The 23,501-nt window shown below is 33.9% G+C and overlaps 3 protein-coding genes across 3 annotated transcripts; 2 read left to right on the top strand and 1 right to left on the bottom strand.

Moving 5' to 3' along the window:
* The first annotated feature begins 3,083 nt into the window (after positions 1-3,083).
* On the top strand, positions 3,084-9,357 carry LOC132175382 (uncharacterized). Its single transcript, XM_059587322.1, has 10 exons — positions 3,084-3,413; positions 3,625-3,690; positions 4,856-5,036; positions 5,526-5,722; positions 5,865-5,915; positions 6,560-6,651; positions 6,842-6,906; positions 8,132-8,223; positions 8,695-8,799; positions 8,929-9,357. The coding sequence occupies exons 1-10, from the start codon at positions 3,147-3,149 to the stop codon at positions 9,064-9,066; spliced, it is 1,254 nt and encodes a 417-aa protein (XP_059443305.1). The 5' UTR covers positions 3,084-3,146; the 3' UTR covers positions 9,067-9,357.
* Positions 9,358-11,454: 2,097 nt separating this feature from the next.
* On the top strand, positions 11,455-16,093 carry LOC132176473 (myb family transcription factor PHL11). The gene is made up of 6 exons (XM_059588697.1): positions 11,455-11,626; positions 13,150-13,226; positions 13,668-13,731; positions 13,964-14,039; positions 15,405-15,474; positions 15,559-16,093. Exons 1-6 carry the CDS (start codon positions 11,467-11,469, stop codon positions 15,964-15,966), a joined length of 855 nt encoding a protein of 284 aa, XP_059444680.1. The 5' UTR covers positions 11,455-11,466; the 3' UTR covers positions 15,967-16,093.
* Positions 16,094-16,788: 695 nt separating this feature from the next.
* LOC132175890 (isoflavone reductase homolog) lies at positions 16,789-22,668 on the bottom strand. Its single transcript, XM_059587980.1, has 4 exons — positions 22,320-22,668; positions 18,564-18,804; positions 17,501-17,704; positions 16,789-17,071 (listed from the first exon to the last, which is right to left on the bottom strand). Exons 1-4 carry the CDS (start codon positions 22,647-22,649, stop codon positions 16,908-16,910), a joined length of 939 nt encoding a protein of 312 aa, XP_059443963.1. The 5' UTR covers positions 22,650-22,668; the 3' UTR covers positions 16,789-16,907.
* Positions 22,669-23,501: the final 833 nt, after the last annotated feature.

Here is a 23,501-nt window from a genome sequence, read left to right as displayed (position 1 = left end):
TCCATGTAGTGTGAAACCCAAGTAAGGAAAGGATTTTCAGCAAGAATTCCCATTCCATCGAATCAAAAGCTTTCTCCATATCTAATTTCAAAATCATCAGACCACCATTCCCCTGCTTCTTCTTCATAGTATGAAATAACTCATGAGCTAAAATAGTATTATCATGGATGGACCTTCCCTTGAGAAAAGCTGACTGAGTAGGAGACACAATCTTGTGTAAGAGAGGTTTGAGTCTATTGGACAAGATTTTAGAGATAATCTTGTAGTTAAAGTTGGTGAGACTAATAGGCCTGAAATGGTTCACCAAGGATGGATTATCAACCTTAGGGAGGAGAGCAATGTTAGTATGATTGAATTCTTTAAGCATATAACCACCCCTAAAAAAGGATTGGACCGAAGAGATCACACTCAATTTCACAATCGGCCAGTAAGACTTATAGAAAAGCCCAGTCATCCCATCTGGACCCGGTGCCTTATTGAGACCAAGATCAGTGATAGCAAAGAAAATCTCAAATTCATCCGGGATTAAACACAACAAAACATTCTCTTCCTCAGTAATAACTTCTTCCACCAGCTCAGAAAGACTATCATCAAAATTAGGATTGGTAGAGGAAAACAGAGTACTAAAATGATTCACCAGGAATGAGCCAATATTATCTCTACCACATAGCCTAGTACCATCAGAAGCTTTCAAACTAGAGATAGAATTATACCTGCGACGGCAAACAGTTGAGGCATGGAAGAATTTGGTGTTGAGATCAGTACAAGTTAACCATAATTCCCTAGACTTCTGTTTCCACAATACTTCATCTCTCAAAAGATGCTCTTGAAGAGACTCTTGAAGAACCACCTCTCTCGCAGCATTGACAGGGGAATGAGGATTAGATTGAATTAGACTAATCTCAGACATTAAAGATTTAATCCTAGACTGAATGTGTCCAAAATGATGCTGATTCTAGACCTTCAATGCACTTTTAGTAGACTTCCACTTCCTGCTTAAAGAGAAAGCTGGAGAGCCTTCCACCTCTTCTAGCCAAGCACTAGCAACAACTGAGTAACTGGATTTATCCCTTGTCTAGAAAGCTTCAAATCTAAAGGGCTTAGGCAGGTTTTGATACGACCCAGTGGTAGATAACAAAATCGGACAGTGATCTGAATTGGTGGCAGGAAAGTGATTGATGAGAGCATTGGGAAATAGATGCACCCACTCTTGATTAGCTAAACCTCTGTCAAGTCTCTCTCGAATATTAGTCTACCTCATTTATTACTCCAAAATCAACTTTACATCTTTAAAATGTTTTTGATTGCTAAAATGTTTCTACTAATCTATTATCCATACAAAAATTCCATAAGGATAATAATTGTTTCTTTAAGCTAATAGATACTTATATTTGTTAAAATATTTTCAAAATTAATATTTATAGATATTATTTTGTGTGTTGAGAATGTTTCAAAATGTAAAGTTTTAAAGAGCATTGAATGAAAAGAGTTTCATGTTAGAAAGAGAAAAAATGAAATTGACATTTATAAGGCCCAACAAACTTTAAATGCTTGGGTGTATACACAATAGTATATACACTAGTACGGTGTAAAGCACCACACGCACGTGCACGTTATGTTGGGCTGTAGGGTGCTTTTGTGGCGCCTTGATGGCACACTTGGCACTTAGCATCCGAGTGATCTGATCATGACCATTCATTTTTTAGAAAAATACATTTTACCCTCCTGAACTATCCATCCATTTGCACTTTGATCTCTAATGTTTAAAAAGTGACACTTGACCCCCAAAACTTCCAAGTTAAAAAATTAAATAAAATTAAAAAATTAAAAAAAAAAAGGTAAAAAATTAAGAGGTGTCTGGTCTGAGGTGGCTGAAGCCACCCCTAGGCCCAACTAGGGTGGCCAGCCACCCTTTAATTTTTTAATTTTTTTAAAATTTAAAATTTTAATTTTTTTTTTTTAGCTTGGGATGGGGGCATTTTGAAAAAAAAAAAAAAAAAAAAAAGTCTGAACGAACGAATTACAACAATTTGGAAGTTTGGAGGGGTCAAATGTCACTTTTTAAATATTAGAGGTCAAAATGCAAATGAGTGGATAATTCAAGGAGGTAAAATGTATTTTTCCCTTCATTTTTTGACGGTCAAGATCGTTTAATCTAAACCTTACGATGCTTCTTAGGTAGATCTAGTGCTGGACTGTAATTAAAGTTAATTGTAAAATCAAATTAACTTTGATCTAACTGTTGAAATTAAATAATTAAGATATAATGGTTATTATTAGATAATTATTTAATCTAACGGTCATAATTGAGTGTTGGTTGAATAAGCATTTTAGCAATTTCTGGCTGTTAAATTAGCCGTTTAATTTCGAAATTATCTCAGCAATTTACAGATAATTATCTATGATTATTCAATTCTTTTTAGAACTCTTCTCTATTTTTCAGATAATTATCAAAGTCTTTGTCTCATAATAGAATAGAAAATTTAAGGGTATTTTTGAGTTTAATTTTGTTTGTGCAGAATCATGGAGAAATATTTGCTGTTATATTTTTGCATACCATATCTGGTAAGGGCAAATAATTTCTTAAGAGGATGTAACACTCCTTAGGAGAAGGTGGCCTTTATCCAGTGTACTTGAAGAATTTCTAGAAGAATAGACTCCAAAGACTTATCATGAAACAGTAGTTTAAGAGTAACATGGATGTCTAATATCATTAAGAGAACGAGATCAAGCTTAGGGATTACTTCCTCTAAGATGAACTCCCAAGAGTCACATTCTCTGGTTTCCAGTGTGAAAGGATGAAGACAATGCCTTGTTTGATTGTAAGGAATTTTAAGTAATTTTTTAAACTTAAAAAATAACACAGAGATTTATTTTGTTATTTATGCTTATCACTAGGAGTTTTAAGTAATTTTATTAAACTTTAAGGAGGTTGTTGCAAGCTAGTGCAACTATTAAGACTGATTTGGCATTTTTGTTTTTCTTAAAATTTATTTAATTTTTATTAACTCAGCATTTAATTTTTACAATTATCAAAAAATCGTATACCGGGTCCGGACTGCACAGGAATTTGATTTGTGATATAAATACTCGGGCTTTCAAACTATGGCTAGGGTTTAAGGATTTATCCAAACTCTTCTCCAAAAATGGGCACCAGATTCCTAACGTCGAGAACATCAACCAAAAATCTCTACCAACTCCTCCAATCCCGCTTCGGACATTCCCCGCCAGTTTCCCAATTCCTTCGGAGCCTCCACTCTGTTTCCAGTGATTTCTACAAATCCCAGCCCGGAAACTTCAGGGGCTTCGTCTCCCCCGCTATCTACAACCTCGATGAAGCCGGTGCTTCTGCGCTCGGCCCCGATAACCGCGTTCCGGCCACCGTGGTCACCGGTTTTCTCGGTTCTGGAAAGGTTCGGTTTGTTTCACTGTAATTGAAAGAATCAGCTCTAGATTTTCATTTCCCTTTGCCATGTTTGCTGTGGAATTTCTGTCACCAAACAGGGCATCAATGTCTTGAGGGATGAATTTGAAAAATTGTGTCTGTAGTCGATGATCATATGGTATTGTCTTTGTTGCTTCACTAATGTATTACCTTATTTTGTTTAATGCTATGCAATGCAGACAACTCTCCTGAATCATATTCTTACATCTCAACACGGCAAGCGGATTGCTGTCATAGAAAATGAGGTACTGAAATTTTTCTGCTTTTCTCACTCGAGAGAATCCAAGAATCATCATTTGCATACTCAAATGTCATACTCATAGCCAAGGACAGATCAACATCTGATGGTGTCAATCTCAAAGCAGATTAGCATCACCATCCTCTTGTGTAATTTAGTGCAAGATGTAAATCAAAGGTGGCCATTTCCTCAAACATCTTGTGTTCGGTATATCACCCATGATTCATAAATAGAACCAAGACCCATATATTGGATCTCTTGCCTTTCAAATAAAATGGCCTACATAGTCTGCATTCCATTTTATACCTCGACACGATGTAGTAACTCGTTGCTCAATAATAATACTCCTAACAAACAGCTCCTTCCAATGGCCAATTCTATTTCTACTTCGAGAACTTTAAAGCACAAAGACTACAATGTCAGAGACCCTTTACTTCAGAACCCAACCCCACCTGTCACATAAATTTCTTCTTTCATACCCACTAATATGGATGAATCAGAGACTAATTGCGGATATCTAAGTTGAAAATTTAAAAGATTGTTTTATGGATATCTAAATTGAAAATTATCAAATTCTTCTGAGACTGATTGCAGATGAATCAGTATTCTCACAGTATTGAAATTGAAGTTTTAGGAGATGTTTTAAAATTGATAGGATTTTGTTCGACATGGATTTGATAGGATGAAATCATGATGTCTATGTGCAGTTTCACACAGAAGACTACACGTACTAATATGTATTTTGTTTAGTATGCTAAGTACTCAATATGTTATATGTTAAAAAATCAAGGTTTCAGAGACCTTTTGGATCTGGTTGGTTTTTATTTGATTCAGAATTGATAGAATGCCAAATTACAAATACATGCATAGTTTCACATGGAAAACTACACATACTACTTATGTGTGTTTTTTTTTGGTGGGGTTATATGCGTTGCTTCTAGATTGCTGAAGTAATTAATATGTACAAATAGATGCATGATTTGACTTGTCTGGCAGTTTACAGAATATTCTTTTTTCATTATTTCGAAGAAATAGTTTACTGTACCTCTTATACTTCCTTTTACCTCCTTGCTAGAGAATCTGTACGTAATTTAATTGGCTGAGCTCTTTCTTGCATAGAGTGGTCAGGTTGTTATTGTAATTCTTAAATACTCAAAATACTGTCAATGCAGTTTGGTGAGGTGGATATTGATGGATCATTGGTTGCTAGTCATTCCTCTGTGTCTGAAGACATTGTCATGGTTAATAATGGTTGCCTATGCTGTACTGTGCGAGGAGATCTCGTTAAGATGCTTTTGAAGTTGGTCAAGGACAAAGGAGACAGATTTGATCATATTGTTATAGAAACAACAGGTATATTTTGGTGCAACCTCCCAGTTCTTACCTGCATGCGGGGGGAGGGTAGGGATTTTGATTTATGTTTTTACTTGAACTCTAAACTGAGTTATTAGTAAAAAAAAAAAAATGATCTTCATTCATATGTCTCAACCTCCTTTGTCCAAATCTTAACTTCAAAACATAATTTCCAAGTGGATCTTTTACTAAAAATAAATGAAAAAAAAAAAAGAAAAAGAAAAGAAAAGAACAAAAGTAAAACTTATAATGGATAAGAAGAGGAAAGGAAGTAGATATTTGTTCCTTCAATATTTTTTTCTTCTCTTAATTACTTTTTTTATTCAATTTATAAGCCTCATATGTAGCGTGGCTTTTCTTTCTTGGTCATGGAAACTTTTTGGAATAGCTTGTCATTCCCTTGGTGGAACTTTATTCCATCAATGACTGCATCAGGTGCAGATACTGAAAGCTGACTATGTCTTCTATTCGTGGTTTCTTTTTTTTCAGGCCTTGCTAAGCCAGCTCCTGTTATAGAAACTTTTTGTACTGATGAACTGGTTTCACGTTATGTGAAACTAGATGGAGTTGTTACTTTGGTTGACTCCAAGCATGCAATGCAACATTTAACTGAGGTCAAACCAAGATTTGTGGTGAATGAAGCGGTAGAGCAAGTTGCCTATGCTGACCGTATTATTTTGAACAAGGTGAACTTTGATTTCTTATCTTGAATGCTGTGGTTAGGCTTTCTGTTAATCTGTCTCCATTGCACTGGGCAATTATAATATACCAAAGACCTATTTCTAGCTATTGTGCCTTCCCAATACCATGCTTTTGTTTTTTTGGCAGGTAGATTTGGTCAGTGAAGCTGAGTTGGAGATATTGACTAAGAAAATCAAGGTATGTCTTTCTATTTCACATGTACACTCCGTTTAGTTTGTCAATAATTACTGTCAGGTGCTTTCTTATGCATACATGCGTATACATTGTCGATAAAGGGGGTGCAAGGCCTTTATAGCTGTGAAAACACACAAATACATGCGTGTAAGCCCCTTTCACTATGTGACATGATAACTTCATAGTTTGGTCTCATGTCAAGAATCAAACTCAAGTATATAGTTTTATAAATTGGCCACTGAGTAAATCCCACATCAGTGACTAAGGCAGTGAGAAGCTCGTGAAATATCAATCTATGAGCCCATAACTTTTTTGATGAATAATCTATAATACCATAACATTTAAAGAAAGCAAGCTCCAAGACTTCTTTTTATTTTATTTTATATATTTGATCTAAATTCTATATGAAGCCTGATTGTGACCTTTCATAAATAATGTTAGTTATTGATGCCAGAAAAACTCGAGGAAAAAAAGGACAGCTATAAGAACCCACTCAAAACACAACAAAAACCTAAGCGCTAGCAAAACATGAATTATTAGATTGGCGTTATGTCTTCTCTACTTGCTCCATCTTTTCATTGCATCTGTTTAGCTTTTTTCATTTACTTTGATCTGACAACCTCTGTATTTTTGTGCATTGTTGCCAGCATATTAATGGGATTGCACAAGTTAAGCTAGCTAAATTTGGATCTGTTGACATGGATTTTGTTTTGGGAGTTGGAGGATATGATCTTGAAAGGTTACAGTCTCATCTGTTTCTGCCGATAGTCAAATCTTTTATATTATTTTCTATTTATAATATTTATTTCTTGACTCTGTGTGTGTGTGTTTTCTACTTAGCACTAGCAACATTCTAATGCATATTCATATTTGAAGGGGCAGGATGTAAACTCACCTATGTTGATATGTCAAATGACTTGAATTTGCAGAATTGACTCTGAAGTTCATGTAGATAGTTCCTGTTCTGCAACCCACCAACATGAAACTGGACAGGGTAGCATTTTCTCTCTTGCTCTCCTTTTTTTTTTTTTCCCCCTTCCTGTCATCCTCCCCTTTTATGGGTCAGTTGTAGGTGGTTAAGTTTTAAGGACAAGAGTGAAAGAAAAGAATTGATAACAAATAATTGTGAATTTGAATGATTTTCATTTAAACCATTCTTCTTTCTCTTTTTTTTTCCTTGGGCTCCGAGACTTGGAATTAATTCCATTTCAACATGTGCCTGTTATATTACATTGCAAATTTATCTTTTCTTCGTTTATTACATATGGACAACTTTTATGAGTTGCAACTGGGATGATAAGCTATATAGCTCTACTTCTTTTCTTGCGTTTTGGTTAGTTACAGAGGGGTTTGGTTCGTATTTCTCATCTGGATGATGTTTTGACTTCAAAAACAATTGTTGGGATCTATGTTTTCTTTAAATTAATAAATGCAGATAGAGAAAGTTGAAGGGTACATCCAAACAACCAGGCCAATTTGAAGCCTAATTATGTATAAGAAGGTTCTAATAATGAAGTGTAGTTTGTATTGATTACTTACTGTTACTATGGTGACTAAAATCAATAGGAGGTACATGGATCAGTTTCCTCTAATGTTCTGTTAGAATTTTGGAATTTTAGAGATAACTTTCTGAAAACAGTTTGGCTACTATTAGAGATCAAGTTCAAGTATTTGCTTGACATTCTTCATATACTTAGATATCTGTTAATTTTAATAGTGATTAACTTTTTTCTAAACTAGGCCAAATCCCAGGCAGAAAACAAAAAAAAAAATTAGCAGTATAAAGACATAAAAAAATTAAAGCTGCAGACAGATGAATAAACATTTGATCTCTGAAGTCATTTTTACTGTGATTTTACCCACTATTTTGTAGGTTCCCTTGCGTTCTCCTGTGTTGAGCCTTATAGCTTTTAACTGAGTGATACATGAAACATCTAGAATACATTTCAACAAAAAAAAAAAAAAAAAAAAAAAAGAAGGAAATTTGGGGAAGCCATCTGGGATTGTTGGGTGCTGTACGTAGAATCCCCTGGTTGACTTATACTATAGTAGTAATTGCATCATAGTAGTTCTTTTAATCACTTCATTATATCATATTATATTCCTTTCTACTTTGTAATTTAGTATTTCCTATGAACATTTTGTTCTCCGGAGCAACTTCAAAATGTTTTCCTTCTGTTTCATTTCAATTCATATCTCATTTTGGTTGAATATTGCAGAACACCACAAAGGGCATCATCATGATCATACGCATGATTCTGCTGTCTCTAGTGTCAGTATTGTTTCCGAGGGAACTCTTGATATTGATGAGGTAATAAATATTATCAGTAGAGCTGCAGTATTTGCTTTAGTACTTAGGTTTACCTTTGTTTAATTTAATTACGTTTCTTTCTTTATTATTTTTACTATGTGTATATAAGTTCTTAGGCACCTTCACTTTGTAAGCTGGTTTTTAAGGATGAGTTCTACATAAAGTTTGTATAATTTAGCATCATAATCAGCCATCATATCAAGTATAGGATCGAATAGGTTGCGACTTTGTGGTTAAGTCATGGAGGGATTGACCTATGGATTGGATTAAAATGTTTGTATGTTACGCTCCTAAGTATCCCACATGGCTTAAATGCAATCTTAGTTATATGTATATTAACTTTTGTGCACTTTCTCCTTATAAGCTGGTTTTTAAGGGTGGGTTCTACTTGACGTTTGTATCAGCTTAAGATAAGCTCTTAAGCTAATATGATATGATGAACTAATAGATTATTGGTGGTTGCTGTACCAGCTTGATGATTGGCTTGAAAGGTTGATCGATGAAAAGGGAGAGGACTTGTACAGAATGAAGGGCATCTTGTGTGTTAGTGGTTCTGAGCAGCGTTATGTTTTTCAGGCACTTATTTTCCTCCTCTTATTGTTGCTTTCATTATCATATTGATATCACACCTGTGATTGTGTTGATTATAGCTTAATTTCTTTTCCTAATTTTGTCCTTCTCTCCTATGGTGTTGTTTGCTTTCAGGGGGTGCATTCTTCGTTGGATGGCTGCCCAGGCAAAACATGGGGACCCGATGAGAAGAGAATTAACAAACTGGTGTTCATAGGAAGAAATTTGGACGAAGCTGCCCTAAGAAAAGGTTTCAAAGGTTGTCTAGTATGAGCAAGAGTTTTGTTTTGTTTTGTTTTTTGTTTTGTTTTTTTTTTTTTGGTTCCTTTTTAGGGTAAGTTAGCAAGACTTGGTACATGTCAAATATTTAAATGGTAGATGGATGAAGGCACAAAGTGCACCTAAGAAAGGCTTTTAGTTTCACTAGTGCATCAATCATTCATCTTTCTGGCGTTGAATTGGTTTTCAGCAGAAATTGTCTCATGTATAAAACTTGTACATTTTTACATGTCAAACTGACAAGAATTTTGGACATCTCTAGTATGTAAGAGAACTATTGATAAACCTCTAATAATTTCTCTCTCTATCTATCTATCTATCTATCTATCTATTTGATGTGGCTAGAGCGGAATTGTTGGGAATGCTCACTCAATGTTTCAAAAAGCTCCATTGCTTCCTCATTATTCTTCTCCATAAGTGCTCTTCCACAAGCTGAGTCAACCATCCCTTTGTTAGTATCATCTAAACCTTGATAGAAAATTTGTACCTGATCATCTTGAAGGATGTTGTGATGTGGGCACTTTAGAAGCAATGAATTGAAGTGATCTCATGCCTCAAAGGACAGATCTTCATCTCATTGTTGGAACATTTGAAGTTCCCTTTTAAGAGTAATGCTAATGCTGATTCAGCTTGACAAATGCTTTTGCTAATGCTGATTCAGCTTGACAAATGCTTTTTTACTGTTTATTACATGCCAAAATCTGCTGCGTGTGGTTCTTAGGTTGTAAGAGAGTCTTAGCTTCAATGTGGTTGTGCTATCAAGGGAGCACCAGTACTCTACTTTTTGTTTTTTTGGGCATAAGCCTAGAGTGAGACGAGAGCATAATAAATGCTAGAGAGAGAGAGAGAGAGAGAGAGAGGAGATGAGATAAAAGAAATAGAAAATAATAATAATAATTGAGAGGAAAGAGAATATTCCTATATTTTAATGTTTTTTTTTTGTCAATTTTGTGATTGAACAGCGCTCATCAATTTGGTGAGTACTATACACGTTCACGCTTAGTATTTTTCACCAATTTGGTGAGGCTAACTGAGAGCTTTTTAGAGTCCTTTTAACATTTTGGCTAGCTAAAATAATTGAAAACTATTGTGAATGCTTCATTTTGTTTCAAATAAATGTATTATTCTTGACGTAGGAGTAAAAATCACTATTAGATTCAAAATTTAGTAGTGATTTTTACTACTATGTTAGAGAGTTATGCATTTGAGAGCATAATATTTCTCTTTGTTTTCGGGTCAAAGTTTGCTAGAATTTTGAACCCATGCTCGCTCTTCACTTGTACCCATAAGGTGTCGATGTTAGCCAAGGTTGAAACTTAGAACATTCTCACTTATTATTCTTAAAAATAATAATAAAATAAAATAAAATCCAATTATGAGTGGCACAACCATTAGGCCAGGAGAAAAAAACAAAACCATAGGCTGACTTACTAAAAACAAAATTAAGCAAACTTATGCTAAATTCCGTGACCTTTGTAAAGATTCGATTTCTGTGACCTCCCACTAACATATTTACTTTTTTTATTATCATTATTTCTTAAAAAATAAAATAAAAATGAATAAATAAATAAATAAATTCGTCCAATAAGGATTTGGATAATGAAGGAAGAAATTCACAGCACAGGCCCACTTTGATGCCTTTTCGTCAAGGCCGGAGGGAATATTCTGCCGTCACCTCCAAAACCCCGTCGCTCGCGGAATTTTCGAAACGTGTCCTCCTCCCACATGCGGGACATGGCCTTTTGAGACGTGCCACGTCAATCCTCGAATATTCTATTCCCCTCGTTCTGCGGCGAATATTCCACGCTGGCATCTACGTGGCACCCGATTCTCTTCCTCCCCTGCCTCGCCGAGTGCACCATTTGTCCGTCCCTACACCATCGCCCACCGTCCGATTCTCCCACAACGAATATCCAACGGTTCTAAGGTGCCGCGAACGAACTCCATTGGAGCACACCACAACGTTCTCCAGCATATTCTAGTCCGCATACAACGCTGTCATGTCGCTTGAGATTCGTCGCCGAGCTTTCCTCTACATGTTCGTTAATGATTATAATAATAATATATATTTTATAATAAATAGCCGTTGAAACAAAGCTCTGCTTTTGCTTCTTTCCTGGCATCTGAGATAACATAATTACCGCCTTCATCATTAACTGATCTGAATCTCTCTCTGCACATCTCTTTCATCTTTCCTTTTTTGGGACCTCTCCTTTTTTGTTAAAGTCAATGGGACCGCCAATCTGGTGGGAAAATGTAATTAACGAACAGGGAAAAGAGAGAAAGTGATCAAAAAAGCTGGGAATTCGAATTTGCTTTCGGAAGAAAAGAATTTGGGTTTTGGGTTTTGGGTTTTGAGGACTCTTTTGCGTTGTGGGGTGGGGTAGGGGGGAGATGATGGAGAGGAATTATGGCGGTGGAATTGGAGGAGGAGGGTGCTTCCCGTACGAGAATGGGGTGGTGATGACCAGAGACCCGAAGCCGAGGCTGAGGTGGACGGCTGATCTCCACGACCGGTTTGTCGATGCTGTCACTAAGCTTGGTGGCCCCGACAGTACGTTACTAGTCTGTTCTAGCTACTTATAATTCTCTCTGTTTTTTTCTTCTTCTTGGGTGAATATATACTTTTTTGTTTCTTGGTTTCTTTCTTCTTTTTAAGTTCCCCTGTGAAGGATTAATATGGTTTTATTTTGAAGTTGAGGTAAGTTGTTGCAAATTTATGTTTCATGATAGTAGCCCAATCAAGTGGCTTTGAATCTATGCTGTATAGCCCATTTCCTTCTTCTATTCATTAAAGATTAGTAACATTTATTTTATGGAAAATCTTATCTTGTTTTGAATATTGTGCTGGAGTTAATTTTGCTTTTTTAATCTGATGTGAGAATTTAATGAATAAGTTGTGTAGCAATATTTATATTTAACGTTAATTATGGTGCACGATATATATACAAGAAGTAGGGAAAAACGCAATTGTCAATGTCATTAGGGGTGCGTGGCAATTTGAATTTCTGTGTTGGGTTTGGTCATGTCAAGACATGTATATAAGACTATATATATCAATTATAATCCGACTCATTCTCAACCCTAACCTATTAATTTCATATTGAGTTCGTGTTGGAATTGCCAGTTGTGTCAAAAATTGTTAGTCCTAAATGTTACGTGTCGGATTCACGTCGTGTTAAGACACGTGTCGGATTCACGTCGTGTTAAGACATGGATACAAGATAAGTCAATTAAAATCCGACCTATTTAATTGCATAGGTTATACTCCTCCATCTTAACCCGCTAATTTCATGTCGGATTTACGAGTCGTGTTAAAAGTTGCCAAATGTAAGTTTGGGTTCTGTCGAGGTTATAGGTCAACCTAATCTGACCCATTTAATTAAATATGTTATACTTCTCAATCCTAATCCAATAATTTCATATTGAGCTCGTGTCGGATTTGCGGGTTGTGTTAAACTTTATCAGCCTAATGTTGGGTTTGGGTCGTATTGAGATTATATGTCAACCTTAACCTAACCCAATTAACTAAACAGGTCATACTTCTAAACTTTAGCTTACTAAGTTTGTGTTGAGTTCATATCGGGTTTGTAAGTCCTGTAAAAAACTAACAGCTCTAAATGTCATGTGTCAGGTTCATGTTGTGTCGATACATGCGTATAAAACTATATAGATTAATTCTAACCCAACCCATTTAATTAAATGTGTCACTCCCTTCAACCCTAACCTGCTACTTTCGTGTTTTATTCATGTCAAGTTTTCGACTCATATAAAAAATTACTAGCTATATATGTCATTTTGTTGAACTGAATTGTGGAAAAGAAGAACCTTGTTATCTCCAACCTTGGTGTGGCCAATTACAAGTGTACAACCTTGCACCATAGAAGTGAATTAACTAATTAACCAAATTCTTATGTAGTAACTTACCAGAAAATTAAACCCCAAATTTGCAGCTTTCTGTTCACAAGTCGACTACAGATATTTTTGTAGCCTCTTTTCACTATTTTCCAAACGGGTGTTTTCCACCACTTTCTCTTGCAAAGTTAATTTGGAGAGGGTTTTAATTTTTTTTTTCAGAAGCAACTCCCAAGTCTGTGTTGAGGTTGATGGGCATGAAGGGCTTGACATTGTATCATTTGAAGAGCCATTTGCAGGTAATTGGAAACTTTGATCACATGGTTTAATCACGCCACACTTCTGCAAAGAAAGAAAAGCAAATAAATTTTTCTTTATCTAGATCTTATTTGTAATCTTGTTTTGTGGTAAGGAATTTTATATTATAATATAAATTAAATAATTAAATAAACTTCTTTTTCTTTTCTTTTTATCATTTTAAGCTTTTGAGTAAATAGTAATCTGACATGGTACAAGAGTAAATATATACAAAGTTTGAACATTATTTTCATCATTTACCTCTAATTCCAATTAAATATTTGAGAAAAATACAAAATTAGTCTTTGTGAGTTACCTAATTTACAATTCGCCTCCTATAATATTAAAATGAAGCTAATTGTAAACAGATAAATTACAACGACTAATTTTACTTATATTTTTTTAAAATATTTCACAACTTAATGAAGATGATGAATATGCAGAAGTACAGACTTGGACAACAATCAAGAAGACAATGTACGGCAGAACAAGCCAACGAGAGCAGTGGTGAGTCCATTAGAAATTTCCTGTTCAGAAAAGTTTTAGAATTCCCACACAAATTCTACGAAGAAAGTAATTAATTGAAAAGTTTCCCAGAGGCAATACTTTAATGTACGTATATAGAACATATCTTAAGAAAATTTTGCTTATGCTTGGAACTTTATTTTTTATTTTCTTTTTCTTTTTCATTTATGCTTCAAATTCTCTGTAGTTACACATTGCCGTTTGTAAACTTTAGGGGGCACATGTGTACAATTTGGTAATCATTCCTCAGGGACCAGTCCCAATTCTTCAAGAGGTGATAATGAACAAGGGTACGTATGTGAAACCATTAATCTCACATTTGTTGGTTTTGTTACTTTTTTAAAAAATATATGGTAATTTAAGTTCAATTTTAGGATTTTGGGAGTTTTTTTTTTGGGGTGCTTTTATCTTTATTAAACGTATTTTATTGTTAGATACTAAGTTTCACGTTGGTTCCTTATTAAGTGAGATTATGCTATTTAAGTGATTACAATGAGCACTAACTATAATGTTGATTAGTCCGTTTGAGATAATAGCAATTTGGCAATACCATGTGATATTGGGGAATCACAACTTGACATAAGCCCTGAGGAGGAGAATGTAAGAAATTTGAGGAAGAGAAATTGTGACTACTTAGAAAATTAATCTTACATTAGGTGGGTGAATTGTAAAGGTCTCATATAAGTGTTAGTTTCCACGTATAGCGGATGGTTCCATTGTGTATGATGTAGTGTATTTGGCGAGAGCGGAATGCTCAAAGTTTTGATGATTGGGAGAGAGGATTGATCAATTTGAAGAAGTTGGTGTTTACAAACACTATATTCATGGAGAGTGGCTTGGCTTACTCCGACTATTTCAAATTTTTCTGAATTTCTAGGTTTATGCTCTTCTTTCTCTTCGGATTAGGGTTCTCTTATATACTTCATGTGTACATGGATTGCACCCCTCTAAGCGTTGTTTGAATATACATTATTTATCAACAAAAAAATTGTTAGTTTCCAATTGTAACATTAACTAGTCTTTTTAGAATAATAACACATATGTGATTAGCACTTCGTAAGTTGTGACATACGTCCACTACAAAAAAAATCATAAAATAGTGACTCTTGGAAGATGATGTTTTAGGCCCAAAAGAAGTCACTATTGATGTAGTGACGTTTGCATAGTGATATTTGGCAAAAGAATCTAAACATAATGACTAGATTCAAATTTGGTGATATTTGTACAGTAAAAACGTCACTATAAGGTGACATTTAGGACAATGCACCACCTTTTGAAAGATGATGCTTGAATAGTGTGCGTCAACTATTTGACGCTTGAGAGGCGTCATTCACTGTGCAATCGACACCTCATTATGAGAGGCGTCATTTGCCCTTGCAAGTGACGGCTACTAGTGTCATTTTGTTAAAACAACACTAAGCCAGGCATCACTATTTGTTGGTTTTTTTTAGTGACATATTTGCTTGTTGTCGGGTTGATTGTAATAATTGCTATTTGTGGTTGTATCCTTTGCCTCCTCTGGCCTTTCTCATTTTCACCAATAATAAACCAGTTATGTTATCTAAATTGTAGAATTAGTATCTCTTAAGATTCATCCAGTGACCGTATTTTATTTTACACCACCTTCATACTAAATAATGCTGCAAATGAAACAGAGAAATCCCAATTGCAGAAGCACTCAAGTGTCAGCTTGAAGTTCAGAAAAGATTACAAGAGCAGCTTGAGGTATATTGCCACAAATTTTGCTACTTTATGCAAAGAAAAGTGTTATATATTCTCTGTTGCTGATCTATACATTATTACCATTAGGTACAGAAGAAACTGCAGATGAGAATAGAGGCTCAAGGGAAGTACTTGCAAGCTATATTAGAGAAAGCCCAAAAGAGTCTTTCCCTTGATATGAATGGCCCTAGTACTATAGAAGCAGCAAAGGCACAATTAACTGACTTCAATTTGGCCTTATCAAGCCTCATGGAGAATATGAATGAAGGAGATAGAAAAGAAAAAATGCTACAGATGAATGAAATTTACAGAAAGGCCAATGGATCAGGCATCCATATTTACCCACAGGGAGGCCAGGAAGAAGAAGATAAAGATGTCAAGCTCAAAGTTGAGGGGGGCTTGATACAGTTTGACTTGAACACAAAAGGAAATTATGATTTTGTTGCTGCAAATGGAGCTGAATTGGAATCCAATATGCTTGCCTATAGGAGATAGAAAATTTTATATATAATGTCTTACACTTAATTTGATGACATAAAAGTCACCTTTTACTGCCTGCTTTATATATGTTTGTATTGAGTTTTAACAATTGTAGCCAACAGATGTATAATATACCTTTACTAATGAACACCTCTTTTATAGTTTCTCTAGGGATATTTCTTGAATTTACGAAGTCTTCAAAACATTGGAATAATTCTCTATTGTCTAACAAATTTCGTTATTCTCGTATTCTTATGAGGTAAATAACCTATCCCCGAGAGTTTAGAGGCTTCGTTTGTTAAAATTTTTATTTTCTTTTCTCAAAATAAAAATATTAACAAAAAAACCAAACCACAAAAAACTCATAAAAGCACAAAAAAAAAAAAAGAAGAAAAAAAGAAGGTTTTCCCCTTTATGTCGCAACAGAACATTCTTGAACAAAAAATTAAAGAGCCTTAATAAGTTTTGATTTAGGTTCACTAGTCTCGATTAATATTCTCTTTTCTCACACAAAAACGGATCTTACCTATAAGACATGAAAAACGTTAGTTTAGACTGCAAGTCGTTAAACAATGAATATCTCAATCTTAACAACAATAAAGATTAATAAAGTTATCAACTCTCAATCCAATACAACAAATATGAATACCAAAATCAAGAAAAACACTCAAACAATCAACACATTGATTTTTGCCATGAAGTGGAAACCCTTTGAAGAATTCCTTAAAGGTAAAACTACTTCGGAACAACCAAACCCAGAATGAAATCAATAAACACTTGAATTAATTATTTGTTTACAACATTTTTTTTTTTTTTTTTTAAAAAAACACTCTAAATTTAAAGCAAAACCTTGATATAATATGATCATTACAAACATACTGAGTTTAAGAACCTTAAAACTTATTTTTTTCATTATGATGGATGTATGTAGTTTTCATGCAGCCTATGAACTCTTCTCATAGATAGAGCGTTAGGTATTCATCCATACGTGTATATTTCACCTCTGGGTACAGCTTTGAAGCTTCTTCTCCCCCTTCCCCCATTTCAAAGTTTGTCAAACAGCCTTCATAGAATATGTGATAGAAATGCCCAATTCCTACCTGCGCTGCATAATCCAGTCCTGCAGTAAAAACAAACAAAAATAAATGAAAATATTTCTGTCCTATGTTTTTTGTTTTTTATTTTTTTTGGAAACTTCATAAAGGCGTCATAAACTTTCAAGCGTTTTGAGAAGACTTCTCAAAGTTTAAAAAATCACAATTTTACTCATTGAACTTCTAATTTGATGCAATCTATCCCCTCCATTAGGATTTGGCGTTAAACTGACAAAATTGATTAAATAACCTTTATACCACGGTAACTTTTATAAAATTTTAAACTTATCCTTAATGTCACATTGAAACTTAAAAAAAAAAGAAAAAAAAAAAAAGAAGAGCTAACGATATTTTGGTATTTTTCATAGCCTCCGTTAAGATTTAACGTTAAATCCTAATGAAAAAGGTAAATTGCATCAAATTAAAAATTGTAGGAGGAAATTGAGAGTTTTTACCTTTCATGGAGGCAAGGAAGTCGTCTGATGAAATGCTAATCTTCTGTAATTTCTTGGCAGCAAGGTTCTCCCACTTCTCAACTAATTCTCTTTGGGATAGAATGTTTTCAGGTGGCCGAAGGTAGAGGGTTTTGTTGAGGGTTCGAGGATCATCTATTGCCTTAATTGTGTATGTTGCCACGTCATCTTCATCCATAAAAACCACTGCAGCAAATATTCCAATAATTAATATAAATTCCCAATCAAATATTTCATTTCATTTTCCACATGAAAAATGGAAAATATGTATCATCTTCCTTTGTAGTATATATATAATATATAAATTTATTTTCTTTGAAAGGCCAACCCCCTATGACTATGAGCAAGACTTCGTTATGGGTTAGTTTTCTTTCTGAGTAATACTATTTAGTAAATTATTATATGACTGTCAAATTAGAATAACATGACAGTAAAAATTAAATGTTGTTTTTTGGAGAAACCCCATAAAACCCTCATGAGCTTCCGCTCGTTTCAACACTACTCTGAAAGTTTAAAAACTCTCAACTAAAAGTATCGAATTTTCAATTTCTTTCAATTATTCCATTCTATTAGGATTTTTCTTTTTCTTTTTTTTTGTCAAAATACCACTTTTTATTAAAAGAAATAAAATAAAAAATTACAAAGATGTTGGAAAAAATATTGCAAATGTGTTTTTATTTTATAGTCCGAATCTTTACAAATTTTTATTTGATTTTTTAATAATAAAAAAATAATAGTATTTTGAGAATTTTGACCAGATTTAACAGAAAATTCTAACGGAATTAGGTAATTAAAAGAAATTGAAAGTTTAATACCCTTAATTGAGACTTTTTAAATTTCAGAAATGTACTTTCAAAATTTATTTATTTATTATAAATGCTAATTTAAAGACTTATTTTCACTATCACACTATCAAATTATATGACAGTTGTCATAAATGCCTTTCTCTCTATCAATAATACCTAAATCTGCGCGTGTGCGCGAGCGTGCACACACACACACACACATATATATATATATATATATATATTCTTTTCTTTGGTACCTTTTGCATGGCCATCTCCATATATATGAACATTTTCTTTTGGGGGAAAAAGTGTTCCCATTTGAGAAAGGTTGCCAACGAAGTAACCAGCAAAGCAGTTAGCAGAAACATAAGTAAAAGGGATTTTGGCATCCACTATTGCTTTTCTCACTATCATTTTCTCATCAAATGTCACTCTTCCTGGTTCAAGAGCATCTCCCATCCTCGCCGGGTCAATGCCAAATTCTGATGGCAAGAAACGCTGCAAATTTTTGTATATATTAATTAAATGTTAGCATCAATTTGCTCCAAATATATATATATATATATATATATATATATATATATATGGTACATACTATTGTCATATTTAATTAATTGTTCTAATAAATTTAGTTTGTCGGTGTATTTATATATTTTTAGGAAAAAAAAAACTACACTTAATTATCCCCCTCTTAATTAAACAACCATCCAATTTTCAATATTCTTAACTCTAAACTTTAAAATGTTATCTGTTAGAAATTTCTGTAAATCAAACAGAAAATAGGAAAATGACAATAATACCCCTGCATCAAATAAAAAAATTAAAAATTAAAAAAAAAAAAAAAAGAGTCTATCTTTATTGGAATAATTTTTAAATCTAATGTAGCATAATTATATTTTCTACTAAATAATATGGATATGATGGACATGATTTGAGTTTTTTCCTTTTTTTTAAAATTTTTTTTTTTCTTTTTATGAAAAAAAAAAAATGGTTTTCAAAGAGTCAAGGCCAAATGGCTCTCATAAACACAATTTGGCAACATTTTATTCCTTTTTCGTAGGATTTAACAAAAAAGTTGTAACTTTTTAAATTTTCAAAAGTATTAAAAAAAATGGAGTGTTAATTAGAAACGATAATTGTAATTTTTTTTTTAATATTTTTTAGGGTAAAATCCACTTAACTCCTTCAAACTACCACCCCAATGACAATCTACCCTCAAAACTATCAATTGCGACAATTTATCCTCCAAATTACCAAAACAATGACAATGTACCCCTAATTTTAACAAAATAACAAAATTACCCTTACTAAAATAAAAACAAAAATATTAAAATTTATTTTTTTTTTAAAAAAATAAATAAAAATTTAAGGTTATTTTTGTCTTATTGAAAATTTTATAAGGGTAATTTCGTCATTTTGCTAGCATTTGAGGGATACATTGTTATTGTTTTGGTAGTTTGGGGGGTAAATTTTCGTAATTGATAGTTTGGATGGTAGATTGTCACTGGGGTGGTAGTTTGAGGGGGTTAAATGGACTTTACCCATATATTTTTTTTTTTTTTATAAACTCAAAAATGGTTTCTCACATGTAACGGTTTCAAACCTCTTTCGTCTCTTTTCTCTTCTTTGGTAACAAAAGCAACCCCTTCCCTCCGCTACTATGTATGCCCAAAAAATAAAAATAAAAAAACCCCAAAACCAAAGCAACCTCATACACGTCCCCAATCCAAGGCTTCCCCACCTATTAGCTCACCAACCTCCTCAATAACATCACAACCACAACTTCTAAACTTTTCTATGGCTACATATGTTAATGGGTATGTCGACTATTATCTACTTTTAAATGAGACACTTTACTTTTTACAATTTTATTTAAAAATACACTTTTAAGTTTTACACTGCAAAATCTTGAGGCTAAACGCTCTCTTTGTAGGTGTCGATGGGTTTTTATCGCTAGCCGTTAGCGTGAATTTTGAGTTTTTAAACTTTGGGGTTGTGGGTCATCGACATTTGATAATGGTAGTTGTAGTGTCGGGGTTTTGTGTATGTGTTGATGGGTTTATGGGTTTTTATCGCTGGTAATTGGTGCGGATTTTGAGTTTTTGAACTTTGGATTATCGGCATTCGACATTAGATAATGCTAGTTGTAGTGCGGGGTTTTGGTTTCCAAAAATTCTAGCTATGTATAACACACTTCATCTTTTTTTATTTTTTTGTCCAAATTAACATGATTTGGACAGTAGCTCAACAATGATCTCAAATTTCAAATTGAAGGATACTTGTAGCAATTTAAAATTTCGAAAGAGGATTGAGAACGAAATATAATAATTTGAGTGGAAAGTAGACAAAGAATGAGTGTATGGCATGTGATCTCACCATAAACCCACACCCACATATACATATACATACATATATACATACACCAATGATAGGTCTATATATAATCTATATGTATGATTTGATTTGTATTTACATAAATATTGTATCTATATATATATATATAGTCAATTTGGACGGTCGTAGTTTTTTCGACCGTCCAAATTGAATGAGCTTATCTCATCATTGAAGACGGTAAATAACTTGTATTATTATTACTATTAAGTAACCTAACCTAAGAAATTAACAAGAGAAGATTAGAACGTAATCTAACAATATTAAAAGGAAAATGTTGGATTAGATGTAGTCAATTTCAAATTACTGATAAATCTCTAAATTTTAGGAAAGGATTTTCATGCTTAGTTAACCTTTCAAAAGATTCTCATAGAAAAGGGCAGCCACTTGGGCTGCCGGGGGACGATGATCAATGCTCATATTTCCTCACGAGTAATGTTATTTAATAAATTGTTATACAATTGTAATAACGTGATAATAAAAATTAACATTTGAATCAACTAAGACTCATAAAAAATAAAAATCACTGCTAAATAATATTTATCTTTTCTTAGAGGATAACTTCTATAAGGATACCACCAGAGACGGAGGGAGGGGGGGACCGGGGTGGGCCATGGTCCCCCCCCAAATAAGGAAAAAAAATATTATAAGTAAAAAAATAATAAAAAAATTAAAAAAAGTAAAGTTAAAGTTTTAATTTTAGTTATTTGGCCCCCTCAAAAAAAAAAAAAAAAAAAATTGGCCCTATTTTTAATTTTTTTGGCTCCATAAATTCAATAAAAGTTTTTTTTTTTTTTCTTTACGGTAGTTTTACCATAAAAAACAACCAAAATAGTTTTTTTTTATAAAAAAATTCTAAAGAACCGAAAAAAAATTTTGGTTGGCCCCCTCCCATAAAATTTCCTGGATCCGTCCCTGGATACCACCTCCTTTGTACCCACCAATGAGCATTTGACAACTAGGAAAATCACACACTTTCAAATGAGATGAGAAGCACTAGATTAAAATCCATTCTCCTGTCATCAAAAAAAAAATTCTACTCAACCCCATCATTTTCTCTCTCTCTTTCTCTCCTCACTTCTCCGTGCTCTCTCTCTCTCTCCGGCGGCAGCAGTGACCACCGCCAAGCCCAGCCCAGAGCTGCCGTTGAAGGTGCCGGAGTGCAGCCCAGAGCTGCCGGAAAAGACACCGGAGCCCAACCCAGAGTTGCCGGAGAAGATGCCGGAGACCAAGCCACACACACACATATATATATGTGTGTGTGTGGCTTATCAAGTAGTTAGGTGGATGCAAATTGTTTCGTGGTTGTCTTGTCTACAATAAGAAATTCCAAGCATCCACCTAATAATGTTTTTCTATAATTGTAGGGAGAGGAATTTGCATAAAAATTATCATATTTTCTCATAATTACTAGATTAATTAGCTAGATATTGCAAGTACTAAATCTATCTATTATATTATATTAAAGGATTTTCATCCTTAACTTTGGAAATCCCTTAATTAATTTATAGAATATGAAATTACATATATTCATTCATTCTCAAAAATTTCAGAAGATTTGTAAATTTTCAGATAAAATTAATTGTATCAAAGAAAAGATAGACAAAAATACATATATATACCTTAATGTTTCCTGCTTCTTTGATGGCCTCAACAAGCTGGAGCTGCAACAAAATGTTGTGAGACCTGAAATGCACCCCAGACATTGTGCAGATCACAACGTCGACCTGCTTCACGGCGTCGACAAGGCTCCGGTGATCGGAAAACGAGCCTTCGACAAGGTGGGCTCCTCGCCGCTTAAACGACAGTAGCATTTGCGCTTTGTCAATGTCAAGACCAGTCTCAGGCCTTCGAAGAACATAGGTTGCATGGCCCTGGGCAAGGCTTGCCGTCACAATCCTCTTCCCTATATACCCAGTGCCCCCCACAACAAGAACCTTGCTCTTTCCCATTGCCTACCTTTTCTCTTGTTTGCATGTAATATTTCTTCCAAAAATTTGTTGAAGCTAGGGTTTATATAAGAGCTAGATCTCTGATAATTAGGTTTCTTATTTTGACTTCTTTTTTTTTTAAAAAAAAAAATATATATTGGTAAATATTTATTAGTGAGCACGACGTCACTTTAGTGTCGGTTACTCATGGGTTTTCTTTTTCTTCTTCTTTTTCAATTACTGTAGTACAAGTTACTCATGGTTGGTGCTCAAAGCCTTTTCACAATTAAATTATATTGGTTGTAGTAAGGAAAAAAAAAAAAAAAAAAGTGTCGAAAGGATTTTTTTTTTTTATATGTTCACACAAGAGAAAGGAGGGAGAGATTTGAATTAGTGATATCCGCTTCATGAAGCGTGGTTCACAGCTGATTGAATTACCCCTTGAAGACTGCCAAAAAAATTTGTGTGACGGCTAATGCTTAGGAGAAGGAATTCATCCGGAAAACATTATATTATTTATCCAAATCAAGAGAAAAACATGATTGAACTCATATCTAATACTCATCTCATTAATTAAATTAAAGTAAGAACATTTAAACATCAAAGCTCATATATTCAGAAAATATAACCGCCTATTCTTTATCTTTTTTTTTTCTTTTTCATGCAATTTCATTTATTTTCCTTTCTATTTTTGCTGTCCACCGAATTTTGTCTTCTTGATCCATGTGTTATGTGTAGTCTCCCATCACGTGTATGGACTTTGTTTCTCTGCAATTTCAACTAGTGGACTTTTGATACAACTCCACAGTCCCCACTGGACCAGGATTTCTGATAATCTTTCAAAAATTGCCCATCAACTTTTTCTCAAATCCT

Source organism: Corylus avellana, chromosome ca3 (assembly GCF_901000735.1).
Source record: "Corylus avellana chromosome ca3, CavTom2PMs-1.0".
NCBI classification, from domain to species: domain Eukaryota; kingdom Viridiplantae; phylum Streptophyta; class Magnoliopsida; order Fagales; family Betulaceae; genus Corylus; species Corylus avellana.
The sequence above is the reverse complement of the archived record's forward strand: the minus strand, read 5'-3'. Positions and strand labels throughout refer to the sequence as shown.

Bases quoted from the DNA above. Each gene is read 5' to 3' on its own strand.
- LOC132176473 (XM_059588697.1), top strand. From the start codon at position 11,467: ATGATGGAGAGGAATTATGGCGGTGGAATTGGAGGAGGAGGGTGCTTC. The intron at 11,627-13,149 runs GTACGTTACTAG...TTTTTTTTTCAG, and splicing joins TAAGCTTGGTGGCCCCGACA to AAGCAACTCCCAAGTCTGTG. The intron at 13,227-13,667 runs GTAATTGGAAAC...ATGAATATGCAG, and splicing joins ATTTGAAGAGCCATTTGCAG to AAGTACAGACTTGGACAACA.
- LOC132175890 (XM_059587980.1), bottom strand. From the start codon at position 22,649: ATGGGAAAGAGCAAGGTTCTTGTTGTGGGGGGCACTGGGTATATAGGG. The intron at 17,705-18,563 runs GTACCAAAGAAA...TATTTGCTGCAG, and splicing joins TGGAGATGGCCATGCAAAAG to TGGTTTTTATGGATGAAGAT. The intron at 17,072-17,500 runs GTAAAAACTCTC...TTTTTACTGCAG, and splicing joins CTTCCTTGCCTCCATGAAAG to GACTGGATTATGCAGCGCAG.
- LOC132175382 (XM_059587322.1), top strand. From the start codon at position 3,147: ATGGGCACCAGATTCCTAACGTCGAGAACATCAACCAAAAATCTCTAC. The intron at 3,691-4,855 runs GTACTGAAATTT...CTGTCAATGCAG, and splicing joins TTGCTGTCATAGAAAATGAG to TTTGGTGAGGTGGATATTGA. The intron at 6,907-8,131 runs GTAGCATTTTCT...TGAATATTGCAG, and splicing joins CCAACATGAAACTGGACAGG to AACACCACAAAGGGCATCAT.